Source organism: Nilaparvata lugens, chromosome 3 (assembly GCF_014356525.2).
Source record: "Nilaparvata lugens isolate BPH chromosome 3, ASM1435652v1, whole genome shotgun sequence".
In the NCBI taxonomy this organism is placed as follows: Eukaryota; Metazoa; Arthropoda; class Insecta; order Hemiptera; family Delphacidae; genus Nilaparvata; species Nilaparvata lugens.
The window spans coordinates 22,839,116-22,860,776 of record NC_052506.1 but is presented as its reverse complement, the minus strand read 5'-3'; the positions used below and the strand labels follow the sequence as shown (position 1 = coordinate 22,860,776).

Below are 21,661 nucleotides of genomic sequence, written 5' to 3'. Positions count from 1 at the left end.
TGAGTGGAGAGTGAGTCTTTTCAAGTTGATAACATTATTATTTCAGATTTTCAATTTCATTTTTGCTAGAGTTATTTGTATTTTTAACTGTCGATTATTATTGTATTGTATTACCACATCCTCAATTTAAAATTAACTTATACTAAAAATGACGGTTCCAAGACGACAGAGGATTTAATGCTTGATAACACTAGCTCAGATTTTTAATTTTATTCTTACTGGATTTATATGTATTTTCAAATGTTTATTGTATTGTATGACCATTTCAAAATAAACGTGCATTAGAAATAACGGTGTTTCAAGACTGCAAATATTTAAATAACTGTCAAATAAAGTAATAGTCTTGATAATAGGCCCAAAGCTGGATTCCGCGGCCCATATACTAAAGTTTCGGATTGCCGCCTGTATTATTTATCATGTTTCTAACTCCGTATTGAGACTTTAAACTCAACCTCACTTTCAGTTATAATCTCTTTCTTCAACTCTTCTTTTGTTTTTGCAGTATGTCCGACGAAGACCAAACAGAATCACTAGAGATCAAACCACCACAGGCTCACATTCACAAGTCTAGCTCCTCGCACTCTAGTCGCAGAGAAAAGTCTCATTTGTCGTCTTCTTCAAGTCGCAGAGTTCATGTAAGTTACTACTTCCTTATTACTCACATAGATATCCTGTCCCTATAATAGGATCCTATTGTAAAATCTCATGACTAACTTTGTTATCTTTGAACTTACCAAACAAAAAAGTTGAAGCTAACCAGACAAAAAATTTGAAGCTAAACCAGACAAAAACTTAATGTAATCATCTCTTCTAATTTTAATGGTCACACTGAATCTTTATGGATATTTAGTGAAGTGGAATATATCCCTTTTATTTTTATCTATTCTCACATTATCAGATATGTTAATAAGGTTCGCAAAGGACTTGGTCTGTGAGCTTTTCTATTTGTTTGTATCAAACAAAGTTGAAGTTTTAGGAAAGATTTTAGATTTAGACTCTACAAGTTTTATCTGATTAAGAAATTTTTAATCTTTTCTTAATTTTTGGCTAAGTATATCTCATTATATATGGCATAACTTTATTTTCAAGTTTGAATGTGTTGAAAAGTTAACTTGATTGTCAGCTAATTCCACTATTATTTATTATTGAATTCTGTGATAATTTTTCTTATTGAATAAGCAATATATTTTCAAAATTCAATTTTAAACATGAAATGTATGACCGAAGGCGAACCCACACAACAGCAGACAGTCTGAGGAAAAATCCCTCCCCAGGTGTTCGAATGTTTCAACGTACACATACGACGTCCTTCTGTCTGCATATGTCAGCTCACTTCTGCATGCAGACGTTTGATTTTTTCTCTGTCTGTCTGCATATGGATGTCTGTTGCTGTGGGTGTTGGCCTTTAAAATTATGTTTTTTGAGTATATCTTCAATCTTCATTCGTAGGACCATTAGGCAGCCAGATGCGCTGGGTAGGTCACGTCAATATACATAGTTCACACAGAAGTTTTTGACAACACTGTCACGTCAAAAATTAAAAACATAATGTCATAAAATGGCTAAACACGATGATGACCACTAAATATTAACTATAGACTCCTGAAAAAATTCACTCAAGGAGTAGTATGGTCTGGCACGCAGCCAGGACTTGACAACTCATTGTCACTCAAATGACGCACAGATGGAGGTAGAATGTTAAACATTTTAATAGCGATATTGGGATAACAGTTCTGAGCCTTACTTATCCTACATCGAGGAACATTGACTTCGAGAGCATTTCTATGAGTAGACTCTGCAACCCCCTCAGATTCTCACACAATATTACACATTATCAAATTTAGACAAGAAATGGAACTCATTTTTCTGGGAGAACCTTCAATTGCGAATATGAATTCAAATTTACTGAAAAATACTATTATTGGAAGTTATACTAGCCTGTATTGAAATCGTGTTTGAGGAGTACAATGCATCCCTTAAATAAGGAAGATAACCATCCCCATGTTTCTGTGTGTCTTCAATATTCAAATATCTTGAATCATTAATCGTCAACCTGATTAATTTCAAGTTTGACTATTTTGTTAAGGGTACTTTGAAGTTTAATCGCGAGGAATTACTTTTTTCCAGATACGACTAGTTTTGGGTATTGATCCCATTATCAAGTGTCAGAAAGAATAATTATTGCAGTATACAAATATTAACCTTTTAACAGCAGGCGTATTGTTTTCAGATAGGCCTAAAGCAATAAATGAGGTTACTAGTAATTCTTTGCAATAAATTGATTAATTCAAATATTATAATGTGATTGTATTGATAAATACATTTTTCAGACTTCATCATCGTCCGGTGGACATCGTAAGAGTCATCATCATTCCAGATCTCACAGAGATGAGAGGCGACGACACCACAGGTTAGACATCATTCACTATCAATTATTACTTTTTTCAAAACTATTATTGTTGTAGAATTCATTTAATTTCTGAAAATGAATTCTAAAAGCGCTAATAATAATAATAATTGAAATTTATCAGCTCACAAGAAATGAAATTATTATATATTATAATGAATTATTATTTTGTTTCAATAATTTCAGGAGCCCTAAAAAGAATGGGGAGTGTTCCTTCCATTTTCTCTGTAAACTGATCTATTGTTAAAAACTGACGATTTCTCACTCAACACTAAATCTACTGCAACAATCGTAGGGAATTGCATAAAATGGTGAAATATTAAATCAAAGAGATACACAATTCAGAAAGTTGTTATGACGAATTAAACTTATGTCGAATTACTTTTTGTACTTTTGAAATTATGTAGAGTAATATAGTTTAATAATAATTTAGTAGGTTATAGCATAGAAAAAGATAGCAAAAGTAGATATTCCATGGTAGTAAAAATCGTTTATGTTCCACATTTCAAGCCGAGTTTTTGTTAACTCGGTGAGAGTGTAAGAACGGTAAGACTACCAGGGCAGCGTCACCCAACTCCATGAAAAAAAAACTAGGTGGTCTATTTACTTGAATTAACAGTGAAAATTGGATCATAATCACCCTATACCATTGGATATCTTTTCATGGTATATTTTCTCTTCGGTTGTAGTTTCTACTCTGTATAGTTTTTGAACTTATGGTGTGGTTGCAGGGAGAGGGCAGCGGTGAAAGAAGAACTGAGCCGCAGAGGAGGGGGAGGCGGTCATTCTCGCAGCTCGAAGGAGGAGAAAGGAGGAGAGAGCGGCTCGCGCGACGCCTACAAAGAGGAGAAGGCCAAAGAGGAGAGAATGCTGATGAGAGAGGAGCGACTGCGTGAGGAGAGGGGCAAAGAGGAGAGGAGACAGCAGGAGGCGGAGGAATTGCAGCACCAGAGGAGGTTAGAGGCCGAACTGAGAGAGAAGCTGGAGAGAAAGAGACAGCAGCATCATCGACCTGAAAAGGTTAGTTCAAGTTATTAATTTTTTTACAAAATACTGCCGTACTAAGGACCCCATCACACTGATGTAACAATAACTTCTGGGATATTACATGAAATCATGGAGAAAAGATAGCATAAGAAGTTATCTCATGCTATAGGCCGTTTATGATCCAAATTTCACTGTTAACTCAAGCTGATGTTCTCTTCCGTGAAGCTATATGGCGCTGGTAGTCCCTCATACTGTGCCGCTCTTACACTTTCACCCTGCCAAAAGCTGGTAGTCTCTAGAAGCTATGTTTAGTGAAGCTATATGACGCTAGTCTCTCATGCTGTGCCGTTCTTACACTCTCACCCTGCCAAAAGCGTATAGTCCCTAGTAGTTCTTTTTCGTGAAGCTATATGAAGCTGATAGTCTCTTATGCTGTGCCGTTCTTACACTCTCATCCGGCCAAAACAGTAATAATAGTAGTAGACAGTAATCGGCTTGAGTTAACACAAAATCGGCTTTAAATTCTGAACATAAACGAGCTATACCATGTGATATCTTCTCATGCTATCTTTTCTCTATCCTATTATATTAAGCGAGCAATTTCTGTATTTATATATCTGATTTTGTGTAGTTGAGAAGTTGATATTGTGGTAATTATTCATAAATAAAAATACTAAGAAATTGTCAAAAACCACAGATTTATTGGTACTTAGAAAGACCGGTTTCGGTTGTTACACCATTGTCAATCTCTGATAAACTCCGAGATTTTGACAAAGATTGATAATGACAGACAGTCAGTAATGACTGACAGACAGACATTACCGGTTTATCAGAGATTGACAATGGTGTAACAACCGAAACCGGCCTTTCTAAGTATCAATATATCTGTGGTTTTTATAAATTTCTTAGTATTTTTATTTAATATCCTCGAATGCTATCTTTTCTCTAGAAATGTACTGAATTGTGCAGATTTTTTGAAATACCTCAATAACCATTTAAGATTTGAACTTGAAACCGGTTGAATTGGATTCCAAATCAAATTTTACATTCAATCTGACCTTTTTAGAGAACATAATTATTGGTGCCACCGAATAATTATTCAGTCAATGGTTATTGACATATTTAGAATCATTTCTGAGATACTCCATGAAATGTACTGAATTGTGTTAAAAAATAGTTAATGAACGTTCTGCAGTAATTTCCTTCAATGTTCTTCTTCAAGTCATGATTAAATTATGTATCAAAATTATATGTATATATGTAATGTGTGAGCTATTTTACTCTGCATCTAACTGTGCGTAAAGACTTCTGCTCCACGAAAACGCGCTTTTCACTTTTCATCAGTTTATTCTTTTCTCATTATATCAGTATATTTGTTCGTTTTTCTGAGCTTTGAAGAGTGTTAATTGCATTTCGAAAAGTAAAAGTGACGCATAACCTACATTTTGATTCGGACTGTATAGTATAAATTGGAAATGGGACATTTTTGGCATGTGTCAGTTGTTCCTTTCCTCATGTCAAGTATTTGTACACAATGGGATAAATAAATCTTACTATTTCTGCACAAGCATAGCTTACTATAGTCTATCTGGAAATTAAAAAGTACCCTTTCTCTTATTATAGCCTGTACACACTTTATGGATGGATGATTGATTATCATGTCAAATGTGACTAAAACTGGTTTATTATTAATTGTTCTGCAAAATATGTTTGTAAAGTCTATGAAATGAATATTTGTTGTTTGAAGGAGCGCGAGCGTCAGGAGAGAGATTTGCGACGAGAGCGTTTTCTGGAGGCCGAACGCGTGAAGGAGGCTTATCGCAAAGACACCGAGGAACGGCGGATGCGGCGGGACAGAGAGAGAAGTCGCAGCAGAGAGAGTAAGTTAACACTTGACAAACTCTGTCTTGGTTTATGATTGCTTCACAGTGCTTGTTATCTCTAGAATTTGTACAGTGGCTGTACAGAAGGTGTTGTCATAGTCCATGAACTGGTTGAGAATGAGAATTCAATTTCAATTTATTCACAGCCAACAATACAGATTGTAGAAGTTTGTTTTATAAGTTAATTTAAAAGTTTATCTATTTGTAATTTTTTGCTGCAGAGGCTTTCCCCTCTGCTCGCTGTAGGATCAGTCTTTTATCCGCCCATGTCCATGAGACTGAGATTTGTTTATTTAAATAAATAAATAAATCTTTATTCTATGACAAGTACATTACAGAATAACAATAATCAAATATTGAATTCAACAAAAATGCTTAGTGTACAGTCAAAGAATACAATACTGTTTGCTAAAGAGTGAACTTTGTCTGCAAACAGGAGCATATCTCACAATTGAAAATAAAATAGGGAATTCGCTTAGCGTACACACATGAGATATTATAAACTGAAAATAATGGGAATAAAATAATAATGACAATGAACATGAATGATACCAAATAGTAAATATAATAAATAATTAAAACCACATACACACACACACACACACACACACACACACACACCACACACACACACACAACACACACACACACACACACCACACACACACACACACACACACACACCACAACACACACACACACACACACACACACACACACACACACCCACCCAACCCAAACAACATGGAGCTGATTTTGTTAAATCATAGCTTACACCTTCCAATGGTGTATCAAAAAAAAAGAAGAACGAGTGAATAAAGTTCAGATTAAAATTCCAAAAAGATCCTCAATCTCTCCCGGTGAACGATTCATCAACCACAATCTTAATCTAGATTTAAAAGAAGCAATACTAGCTACATTTTTGACTTCAGTGGGAAGACAGTTGAAAAATTTCGGGCCCAAAAAAACGAAGCTCTTCTGAAACAAAGTACAATGAGAACGAGGCAATGTTATGAACCCCCTCTCAGCATTCCTAGTGTAATAGGGTAGGCCTACATCAGGTCCATGGTTACCACTTTTCTTATAAAATAGTGCCAGAACCTTGAAGACATACAGATATCTCAACGGCAGGATGGATCTTGCTTTATGTATATCTGTTTATTCATATTCATTTAATCATATAAATTAGGCGAGCTGCTACTTCTCCAACTTGTTTATAGCTTTACTATCTCATTATCTGATAATATATTGAAAGGTTCAATAAATGAGTAGTGGGAGTCAGTCTTGATCGAGCTCCGGAAGCGAAAACATCATTTTTTAAGAAAGTATACACTTCCCCGGCATTTTCAACTTATACATTTACAATTAAGTTTAAAACAACAGGCATTCGCCCAATACTGCTCTAAATTATTATTTAGAATACACAATATTGTTTCTGTTATTGATATTTTGAAATGGTTGATGTGATTTTGACGTTGTTTGACGATGTTTTTTACGACAAACTATTTTAAATTTGAATCAGTCTCATTGGTATAATTTAGGGACAGAACTGGACCGTGATCCGTCCGTGTTCATGCTGCCGACCGACGAAGAGATCAAACTGAAAACAGCGGAGGCGGCTGACGAGCCGGGGGCGGCCACGGTTGCGGGAACCGCCGGTGCGGGGGCGGGAACGGGAGCGGCAAATCTGGTGGTGTTGTCGGATGACGAGTCGCTTTCGCCGCCGGGGGCGGTTGCCGTCGCCGCTTCCACCGCCCCCCCAGCTGCCGCCCCCAAGGAGGCCGACGCCAGCAATGGAGGTGGCCCCAGGGAGGTAGTGGAGGAGCAGGAGGAGGGTGAGGCCGAGGAGACCAGTGATGACACCGACTCTAGCACCGACTCCAATCAAGGTAACTGTTGAATGGACCCTTTTCCTTTGATGTTATGAGATAATATATATTATGATGATTGTTCAAAAAAGGATTAGATATAGTGAAACACTATTAAATTGTCTAAAAATATCACGAATTCGTGACAGTATTTTAGTGTTTCATAATGGATAAATATTACTACATCTCACCAAAAACAGTATTCAAAGTTGAATTAATTTAACTGTCAGAATTGGTTTAATGGGAAGCATTGATGTTATTTTACAAGAAATTTTGACATTTTGAAGTTTGAATTAGTTATTTTAACTAACCTCACTTCCATTCAGTTTTATATCCTAGTGGTCCAATTTTATTTAGTAAATTTAACTCTTGGCATTCAAAAAATAAGAAAATTGCGTAGATAATCTTTCTTACTGACGTGTTGTCCAACTTTTATTTGATGATGTGTGTATCTGTGAAGGTGATAGCGAGGATGGAGAGGATGAGGAGGAGGGAGGCGGCAGAAGACGGGTGCTGGAGGCGTCGCCGCCCCTTGCCGCCATCGAAGACATTCCGCTGGAGAAGGACACGGGACTGCCACCCTACCTGCCCGCCATCCAGGGATGTCGCAGTGTCGAGGAGTTTCAGTGTCTCAACAGGTAGGTCTACTCACATCATATTCAAGTATCAGCTTTGCATTAATGTACGTTCATAATGTTTACATTCGTGTTAGCATCTGATTAACATATCCTTGTTTGATCTTTGGAATCGGTTCGGTTTGTGAGCGGCGTGTGTTTTTGGCGCGTTTCATAAACAGCTTCACATATGATTTAATTTAAATCGAAATCCATTTATCGCCAACGACAAGTATTACAACTAGTATTAGTCCACAAAATAAAATAACATTATAAAATTACTTGTACAGCCAATCAAATTTAATGCACGTCTTTATATCATACGTCACATATTTATCATACATCAATAATATAATATTATACATCACGTCTTGAAAATGATCCATACTGAAGTTAGCATATTCATAGTTGTTATAAAAACAGTTTCTGATTAGAAAATACCTGATTTTTTAATTTGAAATCTCTAACAGATAAGTTTACCATGTATATTGGTAATAGAAATCAAATCAAATTAGGTGAGAATTGATTGTAGAATCTAATTGCAAAACCCCTGAAACCTACATTACCGGATTTGTACCGACAATATTCATTTTTTAGATTTGATTGATTTTAGTATTAGTATTAAATTCAATCATTCATCAATTTCATTATGTAGTGTGAACTGTAAGCAACTTCTAAATTACAAGATGAATTTAGAGACTAGCTGTTGTCATATTGTATATTATGATTTGTGACTCAGTTAATAAGTCACAAATGAATTGAATAAATGAATTTAAAACAACGTCACAAATGAATTTTAAACAAATGAATTGAATAAATTTCTAAATAATTTGTGTATGTAGAATATTCAATTAATTTTAACTTGAAACAATAAATTCAAATTAAAATTGATTTCAGGATAGAGGAAGGAACCTATGGAGTTGTATATCGTGCAAGAGATAAGCGTACTGATGAAATTGTTGCTCTGAAGAGACTCAAAATGGAAAAAGAGAAGGAAGGCTTCCCCATTACGTCTCTCAGAGAGATAAATACTTTGCTCAAGGTGAGAATTTTTAATAGATTTCTCTCAATCTTTGCCTTTATAACTCAAGTCTGTCTATTTCAAACCCTTACCAAATTAATAATTTTCAGAATCAACTAAAATTGTTTGAAATTTGTATAAATTTTTCGTCATTAATGGTTTAGAATTATTTACACTTGATGGTGTGAATCAAATGAAGAGATATTGGAATTCAATATTTTCAAATTCTTATTAGACTTAATACATTTATTGAAAATAGAACTTTACCTCTGTTAGATGAAAATCACTGTAATCGTTATCATTGTAATAGGAGTATTTTGAAACTTATGATCTAGTGAAAAATATAAGCCATCAGATAATAAAAACTGTACTAATAGCTACATCTAAACCTGTATAGCTAGCTAATCATGAAACTATTAGCTAATATGAGCTCATAAAAACTATGAGAATTCATTATATTAGTAATCAATCTTTTATAAATTAAATTGGGCTCTATAAATGAAATTGTAAAATATTCTTGTATGATTCAGTATTGATATTTGGAGTTATTCAGTATTATACACTTGAACATACTGACGATTCTAATAATTTGATGGAATTTGTTTCAATTTTCAGGCGCAGCATCCAAACATAGTAACCGTTAGAGAGATTGTGGTCGGCAGTAACATGGATAAAATATTCATTGTCATGGATTACGTTGAACATGATCTGAAATCCCTGATGGAGACAATGAAACATAAAAAGCAGGTCTTCATTCCAGGTAAATATTTGCAATTCTCTTATCAAATTAATTGGTCTCACTTAATTGATTCTATGTGTCATACGGCTCAAAGATCATCCTGTTATTTTAGGTGTACCAATATGCATTGCATTTACAGTATATTTGAAACAGGTCTATTCCATTCAGCTGCTAGCGGCATTTCACCTTTTTTCTGTGTTATTTCTGGTAGATTTATATATGCAGTCCAATTTTGAAATTGAATAGTATAAGCAGTGCATAAATGTATTTTATTCATTTCCTGTGCTGTGTGGACACTCCTATAAGTCCAATGTTATTTATTTTCTGTGATATGTGAACACTGCCATAAAAAAGCAATGTTATCAACTAACAGCGTCTAAAAAAATTGATGTCAATATAATTCTGAGACGGAATAGTTGTATTTTCTATTCTGGAAGAATAAAGCTAATTTTGTGGTGAGTGAACAGGTTAACACTCCCATAAGACCCAATGCTAAGATGTGTAGTAAACACTTCTATAAAACCCTAATGTTATTCATTTTGTGCCAACACTCCCATAAGACCCAATGTTATTGATTGTATGTGATGTGTGAGCCCAATGTTATTAATATTATAGAATAGAATAGAATGACTTCTTTATTTGTTTAAAGTTTTGACAGTAATGTCCACTCTACCACTTAACCAGTTAGTCGTTAGCAGAAAATTATGTGTGATGTTTGAATACTGTCATAAGACACAACTTTATTCATTCCTGTTGTTCTGTGAAAACTCACATATGAACCAATTCTATACATTTTATTCAATACTATTCATTCTTTGTGATTGTGTAAGACCCAATTTTTTCAATTTTCTGTGATGTTTGAACACTGCCATAAGACACAAAGTTATTCATTCTCGTTGTTCTGTGAACACTCACATAAGACCAAACGCTATACATTCAGCGTTACGTGTGAACGCTTCCAGATATGTTCTAGTGGTAGTGAAGTTCCTGATGACACAGCTGTTGTGCGGGGTGACACACCTGTGATATGTGAAAAATAGCATAAAATGATCCAATGCTATAAATTTTGAGTGTTCTACAGGGTTGGGCAGGGAGGTATGGATGATTTGAAATAACAGTTACAAACTTATATTTAAACGAAACTCACAATTTATTTTTTAGTGTGTACCTTGGATGTTTCTATTATAAAAATTGAAAGGGAAAAATTGAAACATTGATTATGTACGGAAAATAACATCTGTCAAATGCTGTCCGTTTCGCGTTGTGAGAAGTTGTCCATACTCCTCGAAGCATTGCACGTGATACCACTCGAATTTCTTGTGTTATTGTTTCACTCAGGGCTTCAAGGGTTCGTGGTTCTATGTATACGCATTTTTAGGTAGCTTCATAAAACTAATTATCGACCCTTATTTTTTCGAGAAAACGGTCACTGTCAATATGGATCATTACCTAACGATGCTGCGTGAATATTTTCAGTCACAATTGAGAAGACCACGTATCAACATCAATACTGTATGGTTTCAACAAGATGGGGAGACATGCCATACATCGAGAGCAGCTATGGAATTTCTAAGGCAGACCTTCCCTTGACGCCTCATTTCGTTGCGTGGAGATGTGGAGTGGCTTCCTCGGTACCCGGACCTGTCACCCTGTGACTATTTTTTATGGGGCTACCTAAAAGCAAGTGTATACATAAACAAACCACGAACCCTTGAAGCCCTGAGTGAAACAATAACACAAGAAATTCAAGCGGTACCGTGTGAAATGCTTTAGAGGAGTATAAACAACTTCTCACAAAGTCTACAGGAGTGTATGGACAAAAACGGACAGCATTTAACACATGTTATTTTTCGTACATAATCAATGTTTTAATTTTTCCCTTTTAATTTTTATAATGGAAACATCCAAGGTACACACTAAAAAAATAAATTTTGAGTTTCGTTTAAAAATAAGTGTGTAACTGTTATTTCAAATTATCCATACCTCCCTGCCCAACCCTGTATAAACACTGCCATAAGACACAATGTTATTAATTTTCTGTGATGTTTGAACACTGACATAAGACTCAACGTTAAACATTCTCGGTGTTCTGTGAACATATGATCCAACACCTTACTACATTTTTCGTTACGTGTGAACACTGTCATTTGTCATTTATTCTAAATTCTATAATATGCTGTTTTATTGTATCGAATTAAAATTCATTTCAATTTGTTTTTAGTGGAGGTGAAATGCCTGATGACACAGCTGTTGTGCGCGGTGGCCCACCTTCACGACAACTGGATCCTGCACCGCGACTTGAAGGCGTCTAACCTGCTGCTGAGCCACAAGGGGGTGCTCAAGGTGGGCGACTTTGGGCTGGCGCGCGAGTATGGGTCGCCGCTTAAGAGCTACACGCCCATTGTTGTCACCCTGTGGTACCGGGCGCCCGAACTACTGCTCAACACCAAGGTAGCGAAACTTTTCGACTTTTCACACCTCAATCTACATTATTATGAATTGGAATTCAAATTTCACTGTATTCACTTTCCACAATTACAGTTTATGATTCACATTATTACAAGCAATAAGATAACAAAATCACACAGTTCAGCAAATCATGACTGTCTTCTCCCACCACAATCCTCATTATTATGATTTGGAATTGAAATTTGACTGTTTTATTTTCCAAAATTACAATGTACGATTCACAATTACAAGCAATAAGATCACAAAATCACACAGCTCTGCAAGATGACAAATTATGTGATAATAATTTTCTTAATACAGACAATAGGTAACTGACTAAAATAAAGTAGCAGGAGTAGGGCCGTTGGGTGGCGTTTGCATTCGTTAGTCAAGTTTACATGAATTTTTTTTTTCAACGTTTGAATTGAATGGGCGATTTTGAAAACATGAATTCAAGTTTACTTGTATTCAAGGTCTCATAACCTCAAAAATTTGTAAGTTAGGAGAGCTTACAAATGTTTACAGCTTTACTATCTCATGATCTGATAAGATATGAAGAGGCGTAATAAATGAGTAGAGGGAGTAAGTCTTGATTGCGCTCCCGAGGCAGTTAGTCCAGTCACTCACTATATACATTGGTGCATGCAATTTATATTGTAGTTCTGATTTTTTAATATATTATTTGGGTACATAAGAGAAGTCCAGAACCAATCTTTTTCATGCAAAATTTCCTTGTGCTAGATACAGAGTGGCCCAAAAACCTCGTATTTTTGGCTCATTCTCCAGTTTTCAGCTATTTCGGCCAAATCTCGTAATCGGACAGAAAAATTTGCTCTCGACTTTTTTTTAAGATTTAAAAATCTGAATAAAATGAGATCATTCGGAACTCTTCATCTCCAATTAGTACTGAGTTATGATTTTTCAAAAATGAGTGAAATTTGAAGGAAAAATCAATTTTGTTGAATGTCAGTTTTTGATCAACAATATCTTCCGATTGTTAACATTTAGATGTATAATTCAAAATCCCTCTGGGCGTATTTTTGTGCTCTACAATCTGAGATCAGGGAGAGCGCTTGTGAAATACTTCAGATAACATTTCCAAATCTAGTGAGGATGTGAAAATTGTCCCCCTCTACCCAATCCAATAAATGATACTTTTGATTCGAATACAATTCGAAAGTTACAGAAGATTTTAAAAGTGGCGATTACAGTTTTTACATTTTTTTGTGATTTTACTGTTGATCAAGAGTTTCTAAAACGAGTCTGATACGATACATCATAGAAACTCACGATTGATTCCAAATTGTAGATAAATTCATTCTCTACGAGCTCAGTTGCCTAAAATACAACTTGGATCACTCTGGAATGTCATAGAACTGCCAAAACCGTTAATATGAGAAAAATATTTACAATTTCCGGATTTTTTTCAACAATCAAATCAAATCTCACTTTAAGAACATATTTTTTCCATGAATCGTTTACAGCAGATGAAAGAGAAAATGCTATTGCACATTTCTGAATCAAGTAATGATTTTTATAATAAGGGGTTACAGAGATACATAGCTTTGAATATAGAAATTGGCCATTTTATGTGTATTGGAATATGGGCTTGAGTACACTCAACAATAAATTTTTCACTTTTCGACCGAATTTGACTTATGATGCATGATTTTGGACCGCCTTGACGAGCCGAGAAGAATGAAGTGTAGTACGATGAAATCTGAGCATTCAAAAGTTATAAGTGTTTGAAATTTTTATCCTTGAGGTGTCCTTGAGCGCGCCTCTCCACTAGGAGATACTGAATTGAAGTGCATCTAACGGGTGATTCTCATAGAACATGATCTCATGAACTTATGTCATTGTGCGAAATATCAATGTGAGGACAAAGTAGTTGGTGATGATGGTTGAAGCTGAAAATGAGGTGTTTTTAATAATACAAGGAGCATTGTTGTCAGGTGTACCTGGAAATCTATTCGAGATAGAGCGCTATTCTATGATAGAGCAATATGACAGTAGATGTTGGTGGCTTCATCGACTTTCAGTATGAATATACAATGGGGCGTGTCCATTCTATAACTGGTCTAAGGTTACAACATAATCTAAAACGTGAACAGCTGGGCTGGCTTGTAATCACAGTTATTACAGCGCTATGCGCTATCTGTCGGCAGAAGTTGTAACAACAATGGCCGCCACAACTACAACTATGATGAAGTTCCCGTTTCAAATTTGATTAGTTAATGAGGAATATTCGTTGGCTGGTATTTTGAATAACGTGGAATATAAAAAAATATTTATACATTTTTTTAGTATAGCGATATGAATTTTGTAATAATTTTAGCATACAAACATAAATTTCATATATTGATCAAATGTCTGGTTGAGGTATTGAATTTAGTTGGTTTAATGACTACTCTATATGCTTCCTCATCTGAGCTTAGACCTTCTAACCTATTTCAAATGTACGTTTTTAAAATAGAGATGCTTCCCATGTTATTTATTTAAATGGAGTTACTTTTACGCTCTAGGAAGTTTTCCTGTTTTTTCCTCCCGAGAGCGAAAAAGTGACACTTTAGTATTATGTTCCAGGGAGTAAAGTAAGCACTTTAGACAGGATGTGGAGGAAAAAATAATACAGCGGTACTAGTTATTTTCCATAATTGAACATTTGAGTAGCCTTGTTAGAATACTTTTCAGTTAATTGATTCATACTAATTATAATAATAATATCGAGTGACCTGGCTGGCTCAGGTCTGGTGTCAGAGTTTTCAGGTCGCAACTGATCAATTTCAGGGCCTCTGACATGACCTAACGACTACTTATGATGAAAATAATACTAATACTGATTATTGTGAATTTGTTAGGAATACTCGACCCCGGTGGACATGTGGTCGGTTGGCTGCATCTTCGCCGAGCTGCTGTCGATGGAGCCGCTGTTTGCGGGCAAGTCGGAGATCGACCAGCTGAACAAAATCTTCCGCACGCTGGGCACGCCCAACGAGCGCATCTGGCCGGGCTACTCGAAGCTGCCCGCCGTCCAGAAGATGACCTTCGCCGAGTACCCGGTCAGCCAGCTGAGGGCGCGATTCTCGCCCGCCGGCCTCACCGATGCCGGGCTCGGTCTGCTCAACAAGTGCGTATTACAATCACAAATAAATAATATAGTGTACATTACATGAATAAATAAAAATGTAAAAATAAAAAGTGAAAATGTAATCTATAATATGATAAATGAAAGAATCGGCTTATACACGTACGGGATAGGAAATTCACGAATGACGCGCATCATCACGTCTCTCTGAATTCTCGTTTCTCTTTAGCTCGCTTATGCTCTCTTTTCTCGCTGTTAAAAATCACTTGAAATCATCAAGAAACCAATAGAAAGAAGCCCTTATCCCTGTTATTTTGATATAACATTTCAATTTGGTGGATTTTTAAATTGATTTTGAAGTGTTCCACAAAAACTAACTAGCTGACTGAACCTGGAAACTATATTCTGAATGAAACAAGTTGAAACTGTATATATGTCGTCAAATTAGGTGAAATTTCTATCATGCATACTCAAAGGACTTCTTTTCCTACTTTTAATTCTACTTAGTAGTAATTCTACTACTTCTCCTACTTTTACTTCTCCTCTTACTTATTTACTTCTTCTTCTTCTTCTTCTTCTTCACCTACTTATTTACTTCTTCTTCTCCTACATATTTACTTCTTCCCCTTCTTCTTCTTCATCATCATCATCCCACTTCATCATCATCATCATCATCTTCTTCTTTTTCTCCTTCTTATCTTCACACCTCTTCCTCGCTTCCTCCTCCTCCTCATTCCCCTCCTCCTCCTCCTCCTTGTGCTGCTTCCCACTTCTACTACTACTTCTTCCTTCCTACATGGACAATCGACTAGTAAGTGTAATTGATTGAGTGGTTGTTCTAGGTTCCTGACGTACAACCCGTTGGAGCGCATCACGGCTGAGAAGGCGGCCAAGCACGAGTACTTCAGTGAGGCGCCGCTGGCCATCGACCCGGCCATGTTCCCTACCTGGCCGGCCAAGTCCGAACTGGGCCATCGCAAGGCGCAGGCCAGCCCCAAGCCGCCCTCTGGTGGCCAGAACTACAAACAGCTGGTCAGTGCCAAATTAAATATACAGATTCCTGTATAGTGTGAGTTTCACGTTATTAAGTCAGCACCTGATTAAACATTGGTTTTGCTATCTTTGTCTATCATTCCACAAAGCAGATAGTGAGTGCTATCCTTTGGCCAGCAAAACTACAAACAGCTATTCAGTTGAAATTAAATAGATTCCTGTATATTGAGAATCACGTTATATAGTCAGCATATATAACATTTGTTTCCTATCTGTCATTAGACAGATAGCAGATTCCTTGAAGAATGTTGCCACGAAATTGCGTGTGAATTCATCAACTCACTTGCTACAGTAGTGAGGTCCACGTTAGACTGGCCACTAACGACAGGACACTGCTTCCTCATGCATGTTTTGTCATCAGCGAGAGACTTCGAACTAAAGACAGCTGTTTGACAGCAGACAGCAGCTTCTAACATAATATAATATATAAACAACCAATAGCATCAAATAAAACACCGGGAAATTATAGTTTATAATGATACAAAAATAATACAACCTGAATCTCAAATGGAGTAGTGAAAAAAAATAGTAACCCCCTGGGTTGGAGAACTCGCTCAAGAATCTTTGAAACCCGCAAATGTTTGGATCCGCAAAAGGACTCCCTCGATCTGGGCGTAAGATCGTGGAAATAGCTAAATTTAATATTTTTCCTTCAAAAATAATTTGGCTATAGGTTTCAATGGGGATACTATTTGAAATGAAAAATTACTCTGTCACTTCAACATCTTTTACCCTCATGAATCCAAATCCATTTTTTGAAATGAGAAGGTGGTAATGTGATATCAATACAGAGTCCCAAGAGAAAATAAATAGTGAAAACCGCACATTGATAACTCAACCCATATCAGTTTGTTGATGTAAAAGTTGTAAATTTATGTTGTGTATCGATCAGCTTAAATCATGTGTCAGCGCATGAAGGACCGTCTGTTAGCTAGCACCCATAAATATCAGCTGATGTTATGAATGAATAAATGGAAAACTGTAGTAATTGCATACAATGATTTTCTCAGCTGACTAAATCTCAACATTTTTTTTCTTATGCACTTTCAATGTTATTTCCATATCCTGAAAAGGACGAAGGAGTGAGCCAATTTAGTCGTCCAACGAACTTGACCTGTAAAAAGGTTTGAAGAATACGTGTTCAAAATTTGAAGCTGATTGACCATTTCTTTCTAAAGTTAATGTAGAACATACAAACAGACAGACAACGATTTTGGCCTTCAGAGTAAGTCAAAAGTGAGAACTTGCCAACGCTCGTTCAATAGTTTAAATAGAGCACCGAAGAGAAAATATACAAAAATCGCAGATACAAAAACCTAACCTCAAAAATTTTTGTTCGAAGCCTTTTGCTGTGATGACACAACAATGTATGGCAACATGTGTGTGTACACATTGTCCTGTCGTTAGTGGTCACCCTAAATGGTATTCATGTTATAAAGTTAGCACTTGATTAGCACTCGTTTCATATCTGTCATTAGACAGATAGCAGACACATTGAGGAATGTAGCCTAGAAATTGCGTGAATTAATTCATTTGTTACTTATAACTGTGACATGACCACATAAAATAATTGCAACTTTAGGTTTCACAAGTTCTCAATTTTTATTCGACTCGCTACTCTACTTGTTCTTCTTGTTACTAAAAGGCCGGTCACTAACGACAGGACAAATGTGTCGAACATGTTTGAACATGGAGGTTAAGTTTTTGTTTATTTTTTCTTTGCTGCTCTATTTGAGATTACATTTTTTTGTATCATTATAATTGGTAATTTTCTAGTTGTTTATTAGTCCAGTCAACGAAAGATTATGGAGGGAAAGGTTTGGAGCACAAGTTTTTACGCCGCATCCATGCCCTTGTGCTGAAGGGATGAGAGTGGTTTAAAAGTTGCGTTTTTTCATTTCTGCCTTACACGCATGTATCTTGGAAACAATGCATTTCAGCGACATGACTAACTGAACAAAAATGAAGCTAGATAAATTTCCTACAAGTTTTGTTCAGAAGAATTTTTTGATTACTCCTTTGGTTTTCGAGATATTCACTTTTGAATGTGTAAAATCTTTGAAAAACTCGTATTTCTTCCAAATTTTTGCACTTTCAGGGCTTATTACTCAAAAACAATGCATTGAAAAATAAGTACTAAATGTTGGGTTGTAGAACATTAAATTCTCCTGAATTTGATGTAATATTTCACAATTTTATGCTTTCCATCAATTGTTATAGCAGCTTTAGTGTTGAGTGTGAAATTATCAATACAGCAACAAGTGTCAATTTGACGGTATTCCACCTTTAGCACAAGGGTAAGGGTTGAGGATTTTTAAACTCTACTGAACAAAATTTTTAGGAAATTAATCTAGCTTCATTTTTGTTTAGTTATACATGTTGCTGAAATGCATTGTTTCCAAGATACATGAATGTAAGCCAGAAATGAAAAAACGCAACTTTTAAACCATCCTCATCCCTTAAGCACAAGGGCTAGGAATGAGGACTTTTGATATGTTTACCTTCTAACTAGTCCAAACAAAGCTACAAAGTCAAATATTGTGTTCCGAACGTTCCCTACAAATTTCCCTGTCAATTGATCTATTGTTGTGTAACGGTGAGGTGACAGTTGTTAAATTGAAGATTTCACACTCAACACTATAACGGCTGCAACAATCGTAGAGATGCGTAAAATGATTATATAATACAAGAAATTGAAGATAATATGATGCTCTTAGACATCATGATTAGCACGGATTATTTCATATTATTCGTTGAAAAGTTATGAGGCTACAAAGATGAAAAATCGGAGCCGGAAGGGTTTTTCATAAAAATGTGACACTTTTGAGAGCTCATACCTAGAAAACTAGAAGAGATATGGAAAAATGTTAAAAATAAAACTGGTAGGCTAACTTGCTAGCTTCAATTTTTTATTGGACGAAAATTTCCGAAAGACGCATATTGCTCGAAATATGAGTGAAAAACCAAAATATGAAACTTCCAAACCACTCCCACCCCCTTAGCACAGGGGGTAGGAGTGAGGTTTACCCCCTTACTATCCTTAAAAGAGCTGCGGGGTCAAAAATTATGTTCCAAACTTTTTCCTCTATACCTTTTTTGAGCATTCGTTGCCGGGACTATTTTATGTTTATTTTATGTTGAATGCTGCTGTCAAACAGATGTTTTCCGAATGTCTTAAGGGGAAAAATAACCTTTTTCTGGACTAGCCATAACTTGTTGGAAGGTTTTGCGTAATTGTAGTTGGAAGACATGTTCGTTGACACATGATCGTCAGAATATATTATTCAATTATGAGCGTACAAATTCTATCAATTCTATCCTCTTTTACTTTGTTCGCAGGGTGATACTGATGAAGGATTCCACATGGGATTGGTCGAGCGTAGTCGAAATGTATTGGGACCTGGTTTCAGTTTGAAATTTTAGAAATTTTCATAAATATTGTTCTTTAACGAATGAAACTATGAGAGAGTGTAAGTGGTGAGTGGAGTGGGAACTACTGTGCTTATTCACAATATTGTATCATACTTCATAATGATATTATTATTAGTTGAATTATTTTAAAACTATCTTTCTCAGTCATTTTTGTTATTAATAGTCTTAAATAAAGTATTCGCCAGTGAAAATTATTTGTGATCAGGATTATGATGTTCTATATATATAGTAATATGAGTGATCTGCCTGTTGCATTCAAATGAGTACCTTAATAATGAAATATAGAATAAAATATTGAATTATGTGGTTTGTACAGACTGTTCGAAATTTCTATTAAAGTATTCAACTGCTCAGTGTATTATTTATGTTTCTATTTTATGTTTTGTAATGGAAATAATTCTAAAAAAGTTTCAAAACAATAAAAGAAAAGAGCATTCCGAATAGAAAAATGTTCTACAACTATTCAAATAAAAACGTTATGAAGGCTTCTCATTTCACAATCAATTTCATTCATAATACAGTTTAAGGTTACTTGATCATTGTGGATCACTCGATCACTCTCGTTTTTTTCTATCTCTCTCTTGATGATAAATGAGATATTAAAATAATTTCTGGATATTCCATAAAATTTAATGAATTTTGCACATTTTTTAAAATACAGTATATCAATAACCATTGAAGATATGAACTTGGGACCGATTGCATTGCTTGTATACCAAGAGGTTGGTAATATACAATTACATCTAGAAGTAGATAATCATCAAAAGTTGATAAACAACCCTGATTTGAATGTATCAATATAAATGAAACATTAACTTTTCGAGGTTGCACTTTATAAATAGCTGAATTACTTAGTTATATTATTAAGTGTATTTTTAAATCTGAAACGAAATTGTTTCAAAGAGAGAGAGCGTTTTTTATATTGAACAGTAGATGTTGAAAATAATGAGCCCCATTACCATAACTCAAATCATATGATCATTTATAACAATGTCAACTTCAACAAAGTTTAACTTCGATCAACTTTTATCTAAGATCTAATTTATGAAATAAAAATACTATATTTTATCCGAATATAATATTAGTAGGCCTAGTCAAACATCTAATTAGTCAAAGTCAAAGATTTAATTGCCTATTGCATCCATGTTAGACTATGAAATATTTATAGAATATGATGAATATGGCCGGTTCTATTATACCATCATATATACTGTTGATAAAGAGTTTCAACCAGATATAGTTATATGATTTATGGATTCGTAAACAAAATTCATTTTTCAAACCAACACAGTAAATTTTATATGGATAAAAAAATAATATATTAGTCTATCAATAATAATACTGTTTTCATTTTCTTATTGACCAGAACCAAAATAAAATGTAAACAGTAGGTAATCTATAATATCCTATTATATTAAGCGAGCAATTTCTGTATATCTGTTTATATTTTTATATCTAGTTATTTATGTTCAACGGATCTCGAAAACGGCTCTAACGATTTTCACGAAATTTGGAACATAGTAGGTTTATGATATAACAATTCTATTGCACTAGGTCTCATCCTTGGGAAAACTCGCTGAACGACATTAAAAGGATAATTCATCCTTGGCTGAAACAGCTGAGACTTTCGTCGTCTGTGGGTAGTAAAAAGTAAGCGAGTGATTCTGTGGAAAATCAAAATATCGCATCCCCGAAATTCATAAGCTGACGTATAGCCAGCTGTAAAATATAAACACGATCGTTTTAGAGAATTGTGTTCTGTTAATCAATAAATAAAAATAACAAGCGAAGCTCGGTGCCCCGATATTAAATATTATTATGAGCATCACTATTATACGGTTTCTATGATGAAATATCATGCTACAATTTATTATCATACTAAGGGCCTGGTCACACAGGAGCTATTTGCGATCTATATCTTAGATATCTATATTTATATCCTCCTAATGAATTCAGTTCACCGTCTTTGTGGTCAGGCCCTAACTTGTCTGCAATGTCGAAAGCAATCTTGTTCGTAATAGATACGAAGCCTACATTACTGCTGCTTTCCACACAAAACGTCTTAGTTGAAATTACACGTTTCTGCTGGTACTGCTGTGGAGGATGTCATAAATCTATATT

At 35.2% G+C, this 21,661-nt stretch overlaps 1 protein-coding gene across 1 annotated transcript in view; it reads left to right on the top strand.

Moving 5' to 3' along the window:
• The window catches only part of LOC111047623 (cyclin-dependent kinase 11B), a 30,065-nt gene extending 10,166 nt beyond the window's left edge, over positions 1-19,899 (top strand). The window contains exons 3-14 of the mRNA XM_022333424.2: positions 503-635; positions 2,331-2,410; positions 3,139-3,427; positions 5,142-5,274; positions 6,819-7,166; positions 7,606-7,783; positions 8,657-8,801; positions 9,396-9,540; positions 11,741-11,970; positions 14,829-15,097; positions 15,898-16,087; positions 19,448-19,899. Of these exons, the coding sequence (XP_022189116.2) occupies positions 503-635; positions 2,331-2,410; positions 3,139-3,427; positions 5,142-5,274; positions 6,819-7,166; positions 7,606-7,783; positions 8,657-8,801; positions 9,396-9,540; positions 11,741-11,970; positions 14,829-15,097; positions 15,898-16,087; positions 19,448-19,531 (2,224 nt within the window). The 3' untranslated portion in view covers positions 19,532-19,899. The remainder of the gene's footprint in view (positions 1-502; positions 636-2,330; positions 2,411-3,138; positions 3,428-5,141; positions 5,275-6,818; positions 7,167-7,605; positions 7,784-8,656; positions 8,802-9,395; positions 9,541-11,740; positions 11,971-14,828; positions 15,098-15,897; positions 16,088-19,447) is intronic.
• The last annotated feature ends 1,762 nt before the right edge of the window (positions 19,900-21,661 follow it).